Raw genomic sequence first — 12411 nt, forward strand, 5'->3', positions numbered from 1 at the left:
GACCCAATCCCAGTCCTCATTCATATTCTTACATTCCCTGTAGTCTAGCACAAGGTCGAGCCCAAAGCCTGGCACAGTAGGATTTAGAAACTGTAATCTGGAAAGGTGCTTTTGCAAGGCAAGCACTTTTAACTTCTGTGCTACAGATTAAAAAACTCTCAAGATGCCTTGTCTACAGTTTATATGACAGAAAGTCATTTGACTGTATGAAATATTTTAAAGACATTTGAGGTGAGGTGACTTTGGGGACCTGATGGAGAGTCTGGGGGGTTGGCACCCCAGCCACCCTCGTGGTTTACCACCTGGCTGGGCCCAAGCAGGCGAGACGGCAGCCGGCCGCTGACCCGCAGGCCCCGCCCCCCGCCCCCGCCCCCGCCCCCGCCCCCGCCCCACCCCTCCCCAGGTGCCACCCCGGGCCCCGCCCCCGCTCTCCATAGTTACGGCGCTGCGGAGGCGGCGGCCATCTTGGCGGCGGAGCGATGAGCGGGTCGAACCCGAAGGCTGCGGCCGCGGGGTCAGCGGCTGGGCCGGGGGCGCTGGTGGCCGGCAAAGAGGAGAAGAAGAAGGCAGGCGGCGGTGTCCTGAACCGACTCAAGGCGCGGCGGCAGGCGCCCCCCCACGCGACAGAGGACGGCATCGGGGCGGCGGTCACGGAGCAGGAGCTGCTGGCTCTGGACACCATCCGGCCCGAGCACGTCCTGCGCCTCAGCCGGGTCACCGAGAGTGAGTGCCCGCTCGGCCGCGCCCTGCCCTCGCGCTGGGCCCCGGGCCCCTTGTCGCCTTCAGCGGAGCCGGCCGCTCGCCGCCTGACCGGCCCGGGGGTCCACCCTGTGGCCCCCTCGGTCGGCCAGGCCGCGCCGCCGGCCACTCCGCCGGGCGAGCTCTGCGCCTCCCACCCTCAACTAGACTAGGTTGGGAAGGGGTTCTCTTTGAGCTTGACTGCGTTCCCCTGCGTCCAGCCACGCCAGGCTTCTCCTGGGCCGGCCGCAGCTGGGCCTCCAGGCCGGCCGTTCTCCTCCTCAGCTGGATCTGTGTGGGTAGGGAGCCCCCCTTAAGCTTAACTGGATCCTCTTGACCCTGGTAAGTGGGACTGCTGCCCCCTCATCCTGGAAGACCCACAGGTATCAGTGAAGCTCCTGCCGAGCCAGGCTCCCTCATCCTGCCCACTTCCAGCTTCTGCAGCGTCTGCCTTTCCAGACCCCTACTTTCTTCCTCCGCCTTTCTGCACCCCGCTCCTGACAGCCCCCCTCTCCAGCCTGGCTTGACCGCCCTACCTCTTTTGGTCCCAAGCCTTGTCCCTTTGTGTGCAGGGGCGTCCTTCCTTCCTCAAACAGTGGCATTTCATGCAGATTTTAAACAGTCACATTAAAAAGTGTGTTGATAAAGTTTCAGTTTATGTACACGATCCAAAATGTGACTCCTGCTCTTGACACGTGTGCTCGTGAATTGAGGATGTGTCGTGCAACCATTCTACTACGCCTTTTCATGGATGTAGGTACGGGTGGGAAGAAACATATTGCCCACCCCCGTGTCCTGGTTCTCCTTCCTTTCTCTGTTCTCTTCCAAGCCGAGCCCTGACCTGATGCCCTTTGTCTTGCTATTTCTTCCCCAGAGTTTGCAGTCACCTTGTTAGACCCTGCTGCCCTCCACACTTCTAACCCTGCAGCACCCGCACTCCCGCCACGGACCTAAGGCTGCCACAGTGTCCTCTGCTGAACGGCTTTAGCTGTCAGCCTGGGGCCGCTCGGGTGTACTCAGGGAGCTGGTGGCAGCTCCAGTGATGTGGGGATGGGAGTTCAGGTGGTGGGCCTTGGTCCAGCCAGTATGAAAAGGAATTCCCATCTCTTAAGAGGTTTAACCTGATTCTGGATATTTCCATGTCCCCATTTGCCATCACTGTTTGGGTCGGGCCTGTCCGTTGCATGCCTGAGTATATCTTCAGTAGGTCTTGCTCTTCAGTTCTGACCCAGTTTTCATTCGGGGCCCTGAATGTATAGAAGTGCTCATCACCTGAGCCTTCTAACCTCCTACTTCCTCCTCATACCAAGGGGGAATCAGGCCGTTGTAATGCCTGGCCCTAAGCAGTGTTCTTGGTGGGCAGAGGTCCTGTGTAGGGGCTTGGGATTGGTGCTGTGGCTCAAATTCATGTCAGCAGCCTACTGGAGAAAGCCACAGGTCAGAGCTTGGTGACCTCTGGATTTTGTTAGCCTGTTCCGTTCAGTTGTGTATGGAGTACCCTCTAAAGGTGCAGAACCTTCCTCAGTCTTTTTCAGATTTAGGAAGTAATCAGGAGCTCTTCAGTTTGCCATCATGCGGTCAGGAGTCATCGTAGAAAGAAATCAGCAAAGTTTTCTCTGATCAGTACTGTATTGACCAGCTGCTCAGGTTGTCAGAGGTTCCACGTTACTTTGGCCCAGTACCCTCACCAGCCAGTCTGTCCTGTCACCTGTGTAGATGTGGCCCGCTGCCTGATTTGGTACAGCCCACAAGCTGAGAATGGTTTTTACAGTTTTAAATAGTTCGGTGGGGGAGGGGGAGAAGTCTTGCCCCACATGGTTCCATGCAATTCGTATTTCAGTATCTGTAAATACTTTTATTGGACTACAGCTATGCTCATTCGTGTGTTGTCTGTGGCTGCTTTTGCGCTACAGTGACAAGGGTTGAGTGGTTGTGATAGAGACAGTGTGGCCCCAGAGTCTAAATTATTTATGATCTGGCCCTTTGCAGAAAAAGTTTGCTGCTCTCTGCTTTGTGATACTAATGGCTGGCAAACAAGTACTATATTAGCCATTAGATTAGCATGAATGTTTTTAAATGGATTTCTAAAAAAAATTCTGTCCTGTTGTGATATTCAAGGGGTTTCCAAAGGAGTCCCCTTATACTATCCCTGTTTCTTAAAGTGTTACGATAATCTTTCATGCAAACCAAATCCATGCTCTTTTTTTCTTTCTTTGATCCCCTTATTCTCTTCCTGCAACATTTGCTTTTAACGTAAGGGGAAGTTTTTGAGTGTATTTTAAGTGAGTTGTGTAAGAAAAAAACCTGAGTTTGCTTCAAAACTGGAGGAAGAAATGAATGGTAGTTTTGGATGATTATTTAACAGCATTGGTGTCTCTCTCTCTCTCTGTCTCTCATTTCAGATTATTTATGTAAACCTGAAGATAACATCTACAGTATTGATTTCACCCGCTTCAAAATTCGAGATTTGGAGACAGGGACGGTGCTTTTTGAGATTGCCAAACCTTGTGTTTCAGGTAGGCCTCGGTACTGTAGCAGTCACTTCAAAAGGTCCTTGAGGCTCAAATTTGTGTGTACCATTGCATCCTGTGGCGTGGACTCCAGCGTGTCCACTTCCTTGCCTCCTCCTGAAGCTTGGGCTGCCAGGTGCCCTGGTTTGCAGCTGCGCTAAGAGGCTGATGTTTGCCGAGTATCTGCTCTGTGCTGGGCGCTGTGTCCCACATGTTTCTGTTTACATCAGGTCACGTGATCCTCACATCTCTGTGAGGAGCTATTACTCCCATTTTCCAGATAAGGACACTGAGTCTCAGAATTTCCAAGTGACTTTCCCACGGTCCTGTGCTCATTCCTCTTACCATGTCGCCTCTGTTTAGGAGAGGAAGCCTTGGAATTAAAAGTACAATGAAGAAAGCTCACCTGAGCCTTGTGTCCTGGGGACACTGGAAGGGTCATGCTGGGGGTCCCATTCCAGGCTCACCTGTCTTCTCGCTCGCTTTCCTTTCAACAGTGCCTTCTATTTTCTTGTAAGGCCTAGTAGGATGTTAATCTCCACCATTTTCTGGAGGAACAGAAAGCCCAGACCTATGAACTCATCTACTTGGGATTCCTTAAATTAGCCTTGAATAGATGCTTCCTGTGTTGTAGTGCACGCAGCTCCAGGGTGGTTCCTCTCTGGCTAGCCAGGCCACATCAAAGTCTTTGGAGCTCATCACTGGAGACGGAGCACCCCCTGGAGTTAGTTACTGGAACACCAGCACAGATGACTGCAGTATCCACTGAGGTCTGAATCAAGAATTCTTTTTGCAAAACTCTTCTCATATGATTTGCTACTCAGAAAGAGCCTGTAAATTTGGTAAGGCAGGTGTTAGTAGCCCAGACAGGTCGAAGGGCTTTCCTGAGAAGGTCTCGGCTCAGGTTCATTGCACAGGCAAGGCTAGAGCCCTGGTCTTCTCACCCCACCTGGCATCCTTCATGCTCTCATAATCTAGTGCTGACCAAGGCACCTGAAGGCTCCAGCTTGTGGATACTTAGCTGGTATTGGGAGGATCAGGGCCAGGCAGCCTCCTGGGTCTGTGGTATTCACGTCCCTATGTGAAATGTCCCAGTACTTTGGATGTTTCGAGGACCCCATGGCCATTTCAGATGTGTGGACTTGGACTAGGCTGGGCCCAGAGTAGTCATTTCAGTACAAAACTGAACTGTCTCAAACAGGGAGGCTACAGAACTTGTAAAGACACCTTGATTTTTGGGGCGCCTGGGTGGCTCAGTCGGTTGAGCGTCCAACTTCGGCTCAGGTCATGATCTCACGGTCCGTGAGTTCGAGCCCCGCGTCGGGCTCTGTGCTGACAGCTCAAAGCCTGGAGCCTGTTTCACCTTCTGTGTCTCCCTCTCTCTCTCTCTCTGATCCTCCCCTGTTCATGCTCTGTCTCTCTCTGTCTCAAAAATAAATAAATGTTAAGAAAAAAATTTATTAAAAAAAAAAGACACCTTGATTTTCAACTTCTCCAGTCTTTACCTGTAAGGATCTTGATTCACTTAGAATATGCTCACACTGAATCAGTACCCTCCTACTACACTTGTTCTGATGAGTTTGAATCCCTGAGATTTGGTCTGATTCTCTCTGAATCACACTGTTGGAGTGAGGGCTCTAGAGTCTCTGGCTCTGAACGCCTGCTCCGTCTGGTTCCCCATTTGCTCTTGGGCTTGTGATAGGCAGAGGGATGTTTGGGGTTAAAAAAGACAGAAGTTGCACCCACATTCAGCCAATACCTGGAGAAAATTTTTTTGTGGGATACTGGATGGCTACTAGTGGGAACTATCTCCTTGTTCACATTAAAATGGTTCTCTGATTCATTTTACAAAACTTCCATTTCCTGGGCTCAGGAATGGACTAGACTCACCCTCAGTCAGGTCCAGCATGTTGGCTCATTGCTTACCTACCTCACTGTTTCCCAGGTTGTCATTGTCTGATTTGGCATGGCCTGGGATAGGCGTTACAAGGCTGTAGGCCCATGTCTTCCATTTAAATGACAAGATTATGTCTTGGAGCTTGTCTTTGCTGCCTGTCAGAAAGTTTTGTGTTCTCTGAACTCGCCTTTTGCCTATTTTCAACCTTCGTAGGCACGTTCTTTTGGTTAGCAGCTAGCACTGCGACCTGATAACTATGTATAATATAGACCATGCCAGGGACCTAGTACCCAGCCTGTGTTTCAAGCTTCACTCTTAGGATACGGCCCAAGCCACTCAACTACATAAAAGGTAAATAGCTTAATGTTTATAAGAACAAGCTTCAAGTCAGATGGACCTGGGTTCAAATCCCTGTTCCCTCCGTGTACTGTTTGGGGAAATTTGAACTTGCTGCTTAACCACTCTGGGCTTCTGCATCCTTATCTATAAGATGGAGATAATGATGACTCTCCACAGGGTTGGGAGGATTCTGTGAAATGATCAGCGCAGGGCCTGCTATGTAGCAAGTGCCCAGTAAGTATCAGCCATCCTGCCGTTGGTGTTAGTGCTGTTAATTGATTGTGTTGTTTGGTGGCGCTGAGACAGTACGCTCAGGATTCCTTGTGCTCTTTCAGACCAAGAGGAGGAGGAGGAGGAGGAAGGTGGAGATGTGGATATCAGCGCGGGACGTTTTGTCCGCTATCAGTTCACACCGGCATTTCTCCGCCTCCGCACAGTCGGGGCTACGTGAGTACCAGTATTTCTGGAGGGAGAACACTCGTTTGTCCACAAAGAATGTTCTCGGTTGGGTTCTGGGTTGGCTTTAAAGAAGGGAGGAGGCAAAGTAGGGCTCACAGAGATTTATTTTGCAGAGTGGAGTTCACAGTGGGAGACAAACCTGTGTCAAACTTCCGGATGATCGAGCGGCACTATTTCCGGGAACGCTTGCTGAAAAACTTTGACTTTGATTTCGGCTTCTGCATCCCCAGCAGTAGAAACACTTGTGAACATATCTATGAGTTTCCCCAGCTTTCTGAGGATGTCAGTATGTATCCCCTGACTTCTTCCCCGTCCTAAATTCTTAGGACTAGAAGGAACAAACTTTGGAGTCTGTCTGGTCCAACACCCTCATCTGGCAGAGGAGGGAGGTAGTGACATGATGCCTCTCCGGGCATTTGACCTCAGGCTTCTCATTTCCTAGTGCTCCCGTCTAGGGTTTAAAATTCTGCCTGTATGGGAGCATCAGAGGTTTTAATAATGCAGGCCATCTGCTTTGGGTGCCTGCTGCAGGGAAAGGGGGTGACTGAGGAAGAGGAAGAGAGGGCCATGATGATTTCTGGGACTAGGGTTAGCCGGAGCGCCTCTCCGAGCCTCCGTTAGGCTTGCTTTTCCACTGTGTGCTAGTCATTGGCTTCTGCTCGGCGCTCCTTCTTTGCCCTCCCCTTTCTCCTTAGAGGGAGAAGCTAAGCTGGGGACTCAATAGAATCAGAGGTCTGGGGGCCTCGTCTTTCCCATTCCCTGCAAGTAGAGGTGGCGTAGATAAACTGTCAGAATAGAGCCACAGGAAATAGGGAGCTCTTATAGGGTTTGGGACAGAAGGAATGGCCGGATGGAAGTCACGTCTTAGGAAGAGTAATCCTGTAGTCCTGTGGAAGAAAAGCTGGGGAGGCACCAGAGGGAGGAGCCGAGGCAGGGGAAGAGGTGGACTCATCAAGAGAGAGAGCAGGCTTTATCAGTTCCCATGACTCTGGTGGAGCTCTCTCAGGCTGGCCTTATCTGTTAGTAACCAGGGAAAATGGCTCCAGAACATTGAGAATATGAGCGGGAGCCTGTGAATAGTGTGGGGGTTTGGCTGAGTTGTCGGGAAGGATCTGCATATACTGACTGGTTTTCTCAGAATCCCTTGTCCTTAAAATTGTTGTATTCTGAAAGCCAGAATGTTCCTCACTCACATGGCAGTGCTGCTTTTAGGTAAAATGAGGATTGCTGCCTGGGGTGGGCTGTTTATGACAGCATCTCGTCCTGGTTTGAAACCCGCTCCCCAAGCTGTGCCAGGATATGTAGATACTTGCAAGGAAAGATTATGCATAGTAGTACAAGTTTTTACCCAAGGTGGTAGGACTTTTCTTCTTGAAAACACATAAGCTAAAAGAGTGTGGAGGTCAATATTCTGGATATGAACCAAGTAACTTTGGCCTCGGTGGGTCCAAAGGACTTTCAACAGTCAGTTTCATCTTTTGAGACCTGTGGTAAACGAGAGCGTTTCCTCCAGAGGAACCAAAATAGCTTGTGATCGTTAACTCAGAACTGATCAGAGGTAGTGACTGTTAATTATCTTGACTTTCCAGAATGGTTAAAGAGGCCTGGGCAGCTGCCTGGACAAATGAGATTTAAATCTGGATCCCAAGACAAGCAGACCTTTTGCTGACTCTTTTGCGAGTTAATACCCTGAGCCATCCCCGGAAAAGGCTCCTTGCCCTTTGTCACCCCTCACTCGTGTATACCTAGGATCCCTTTGGTTGTCAGGAGTGCCCATGGGAAGTGGGCACAGTGAGGCACAGCTTTTGGAATTTGGACCAGAATGTCTAGAGGTGGGGAACAGACCAGAAGTACTGAATAAACAATGTGCAGTAGTCCATGTTCGGCAAAGGGTAATCCTGTTTTCCTGGGGTTCCGAGTACGAGTCCAGGCTCGAGATGCTCAAGGAGTGCCATGTCAGAGAGAGGATTGCATCCTTGTGTTGAAGTGGGTATCATGTTTAAGTTGGGGGCCTCTTTGGTCCTCTCCAGCTCTCTAAGCCTGGCCCCCTCTGTTCTGACCTCATTATTCTAACAGTATACGCACATGTTCTGGAGGGCTGGTCTATGAATTTTAGAGGGGGCACTAATTTTAATTTTTAAAGAGGTTTTTTTTTTAATTTTTTTTTTTTTTTTTAGAGAGTGGGGAAGGGGCAAAGATGGGGGGAACAGAGGATTCAAAATGGGCTTTGTGCTGACGGCAGAGAACCTGATGCAGGGCTTGAACAGGGCTTGAACTCACAAACTGTGAGATCATGACCTGAGCTGAAGTCTGATGCTTATCAGCTGAGCCACCCAGGTGCCCCTAGAGGGGATACTAAGTTTTCCCCCACCAATTCTGTGGGGCAGACTCACATGTAAGTCTTTGCTTTTTCCCTTTCTCTGACCTGCAGTTCGTCTGATGATTGAAAATCCCTATGAGACCCGTTCTGACAGCTTCTACTTTGTTGACAACAAGCTGATAATGCACAACAAGGCCGATTATGCCTATAATGGAGGCCAGTGACCGCTGTGGGAGTGGACGGGGAGGTGCTTTGCTGTGGCCCGAGGTCCTGGCACATGGAGGTGGTTGAACCTGCTGTTCGTCAACACACATCTGGAACCTGGTCCCAGGAAGCCAAGGCTGGGGTGGTGGTTTCCTGTGCTCCAAGAGAGGTGCCAAACAGTGCTGTGTTTTCTTCCCCAGTACTTTTTCTTCCCTTTTCCCTTACCCCTTAGGTTGCAGACGTATTATAGTAATGTGAAGGATTAGGGTAAGGCTACTGGAATCCAGAGAAAAAAGAAAATTTATTTTCACGTAGTCATAGCTGCCTGCTGGTTGTGCTGATGAGCCCGGGCCGCTACAGGCACAGCTGTGTCAGGGTAAGGAGGCTCTGGCCAGCCGGCTTGCCAGTCAGCGGCTTTTCCATAGGTTCCTGGGTGCTGTGAGAAGCTGAACGGTGGGTCTCTTCCAGGCAGCTCGCCCTCTCACTGGCAGTACTGCCGGTGGCACGGTCTGACCTCAGTTTGAGCGTAGTTCGAAAGCAACTGGAAAAAAAGAGGGTGTGTGTGGGTGCCAGGAGTGGAGGCACCAGCGGCCGGCAGGGCTGCCACACTGAAAAGTCCATGTTGTGGAGAGGCCTGCTTCTCTGTCTGACTTCCAGGATCCTCCGCCAGCCCTCCCGGGGATACGACAAGGTTTCAGCCTGGCAGTGCCTTCTCTTCCCGCTTTGGAGGAAAGACGAGCTTGCTCTGCGTGTCCTGCCTCCTGACTTTTGAGTATCTCCTGAGATAGAATGTGGCAGTGTTTGCTCTCGGAGCAGTAGGATCTCTTGAGGCCACATCAGGCCTCGTATTTTGTGTTTTTTGTTTCATTTTTTTTATTTCTAGGCTTCTTTCGGAGAGGTTTTATAAGATGTCAGTGGTGTTCCCAGCATATGTGATGTGTGGTTAGACTTCTGATAGTATTAATCAGGTTCCTGGGGCTAATCTGGCTCGTGTTGGGACTGGATATAGTTACGGACCAACAGCTACTTAAAGGAAGGATTTGATTTTTCAACACAGGAGAGCCTGCAGGATTGGCTTTGATAGGGATTTGCGTCTGAAACTCTGTAGATTTCTTATTTAGGAGGATTTTCCTGTCTGCCTTTCTACTGAAGTAGTTTCTGGAACCATCCTGGCAGGTCAGACCTCTAATGCATATTCTGATCCTTCATACTGCTAGTTGGAGTTCTTTTGGTTGTTTGGAAAGGATGAACTAGCCTGAGGTGGCTCTCAAAGGGTGCTCTCAAAATACCTTCCTTGCACATCCTTGTGGGTTATGTTTGTCCTCAGGCCCTTACTGGATAGACTCTTGCCACCTCAGCTCCGTATGGTTGTCTGACTGTGGGTGGCTTTAGCTGACCCTCTGATAAGATTGTTGCTGTGGCCAGGATTTTGCATCGATAGAAAGGTAGCGGTAGGAAGGGCCCAAGTATGTGGTGATAGTCATTGTGAAGCATCATAGTAACTGACGGAGAGCAGTCTCCCAAGATGCTTGGGACAAAAGCCATGCGGGGCCCAGGATGGAAGGGCCAGCGCTTTGCCACAGAAAGCCCCTGTGCATTCACTAACCAGTGTCTCTCCCTGTTTGGATTCTAGAGCGTGAGTGGCCTTGAACCTTGGCCTAGTAGTGCTCTGTGCCAGGCCAGAATCTGGGCTGTGCCAGGTGCTGGCAGCTTTCTCACTGAGAAAACCCTTACTTGTGTGTGTTGGCACTGGGTCCAACCGCTGAGGAGGGAAGAGACCAGGCACCCTGCAGACGGCTTACTCATCGCCAGGCCGGGTGAATCTTAGAACCGGAGTCCACTACAAATCTAGGTGCCTTATGTGTGGCTCTGTCCCACATGCTGCTGGGGAAAGCTGCATTGGCCTCCTTCCCTCCTCCTCTGTGGACAGACATCAGCACTGCTTCCTTACCTTTGGTTTCTCCTCTAGCATATTCTCCTCTAGCATATTCTCCTCTAGCTGAAGCTGTGTGCATATTGAGCTTGAGAATCGCCCCTTCTCTATGTGACAGCGGCCTAATCAGGAGATTTTCTACTATTTGATATTCACTTAGTATCTAGGATGTGGTTTTTGGAGCTTCCAGAGCTCTGCTCAGTTGAGTATGTCTTGGAAACGTGTCCCAGGATAGATCATGTCTTGTGGACTCGTGGGCTGTCTCTTATATGCAGTGTTAGCCTTTGCCTGGAGGGCAGAGGAGGCAGGCATTCTGGCCTGAATAGTGCTGTATTCTCCTCCCTACTGGCTTGCCTTAGTCTCACTGGGGACGGTTTTGAGGCCATGTGCTCAGTCTGTGCCATCTTCTGCTCCAGAAGGTCTGTCTGGTATTCTGTACCTGGGAGTCTGGATTTGTATGTCTCATTACTCAGGAAATCAGAGTTAACCACCCTGGGGTGTTAACCAGGGTGAGTTTCAAATTCAAGTTTTTTTCCTGAACTGGGGAGAGAATTGGAAGTCATATTTTCTCTGAAAGTAGCTGAAGCAATCAGGAGTTGAATCAGGAGGCCATGTTGTTAAGTTATCTGGACTGTTGATAGCACGTGTCTTGGGGGTAATCATACCATTGGAGGGGCAAAACGACCTGCATGGGGAGACCCTGCCTTCTGTTCAGAGCTGGTATCTGAGCGGCAGCTCCCGGAGGAATACATTCCAGCAGACCGCCGGGCCCATCTGTTGCCACGGGGCCTGACGCCTGCACCTCTTCCTCTCCTGTCTTGCTCCTGTTCCTCTGCCTTGGAATCTCCAGGAAGAGTATCTCTCTTTTCCTGTGGAGCCTTTGGGCTAAGATGCCCTTCTTGCTTCTCCAAAGAAGATCCCTGTTGATTTCATTCTGTCCTAAAGAGTACGCGGAAGAAATAACAACTTAAAGTAGCTGTGGGCTAACGTAGGCTTCCCCGTCCTGTTATGTTGGCTCGGAGATCTCTTGCAGAGAAAGCAGTTTTCAGGGGCATGCAGACTCCCTGAAGACACCTACGGCCTTTGGGCCATCTGATTCTCAGAGAGGGCCAGTGATTCAGGGAAGCTGGGGCTAACTGTAGACCAGCGATTCTTGAAATGGCAGTGACGGGGAATCTTCAAGGGGAATGCCTTCAAGGGGCATTCATTTCTGGAATGGATTTCCTAGGCTATGTGGACTGGATGAATTAGGTGAGTCTTGCCTTAGTGTCCTGCCACCCCTGTAGACTCCCAGGGCACTCTTTTTTCTCTGTCAAGTCACTTTCTTTTGGTGGCTATTGTCACCACGATGTCAGTGAGGTTTGGGGACTGGAGACAGCCTGCCCCCAGAATCCCAGCATAGATTTCCTTGCCAGGGCATGGGGCAAGGGGTTCCTGTGCAGAGGTGCTGCCGTCCCCAGTGTGAGAGCCTGGTCGTCAAATCATCACTTACTCACATTCCATGTTACAGAACATCTTCGCCACAAGAGGGGTCTGGTGGAGGCGGATTTACCCTTGTTTTATAAAGGATCATGTAAAGTCATTGAAGTTGTGAAAGTCTATTTTTTTTCCCCTGTAAATCTATTTTTCACAGAATATAAGAAACATCAATGACCTGATCTGTCCTTCCTCCTCTTTCCCCTTCACCCAAGATCCTCATTCCAGTTTGTATTGTCTTTGTGTCCAAAGTAAACTAGGTGACTTATTTGTATAAAATGTTATTTTGTCACAAGAGACAGTAATAAAAGATTTTCACAGTACACGCATCCTCTCTTGTGTCCTGAGTGGACCCTTTGCATTGCTGGGGGGAGCAGGTGTGGGGTGGGAATGGGCTTGGAGTTTCTTTATGTGACCTTTCTGTAAATAATGAGTAGAGGTGGCTTCTAGGGTGAACAGGGAACAGTGTTTGGCTTTAGGTTTTATATTTTTGCTTTGTTTCGCTGGGGGACTTTGGGAATTAAACATTTGTGTA

At 50.1% G+C, this 12411-nt stretch overlaps 1 protein-coding gene across 1 annotated transcript; it reads left to right on the forward strand.

Moving 5' to 3' along the window:
• Nucleotides 1–426: 426 nt before the first annotated feature.
• Nucleotides 427–12199, forward strand: UNC119B (unc-119 lipid binding chaperone B). The gene is made up of 5 exons (XM_043557787.1): nt 427–723; nt 3141–3254; nt 5820–5931; nt 6057–6229; nt 8375–12199. Exons 1-5 carry the CDS (start codon nt 480–482, stop codon nt 8485–8487), a joined length of 756 nt encoding a protein of 251 aa, XP_043413722.1. The 5' UTR covers nt 427–479; the 3' UTR covers nt 8488–12199.
• The last annotated feature ends 212 nt before the right edge of the window (nt 12200–12411 follow it).

Source organism: Prionailurus bengalensis, chromosome D3 (assembly GCF_016509475.1).
Source record: "Prionailurus bengalensis isolate Pbe53 chromosome D3, Fcat_Pben_1.1_paternal_pri, whole genome shotgun sequence".
NCBI classification, from domain to species: Eukaryota; Metazoa; Chordata; class Mammalia; order Carnivora; family Felidae; genus Prionailurus; species Prionailurus bengalensis.

Bases quoted from the DNA above. Each gene is read 5' to 3' on its own strand.
- UNC119B (XM_043557787.1), top strand. From the start codon at position 480: ATGAGCGGGTCGAACCCGAAGGCTGCGGCCGCGGGGTCAGCGGCTGGG. The intron at 5,932-6,056 runs GTGAGTACCAGT...TTTATTTTGCAG, and splicing joins CTCCGCACAGTCGGGGCTAC to AGTGGAGTTCACAGTGGGAG. The intron at 6,230-8,374 runs GTATGTATCCCC...TCTGACCTGCAG, and splicing joins CCAGCTTTCTGAGGATGTCA to TTCGTCTGATGATTGAAAAT.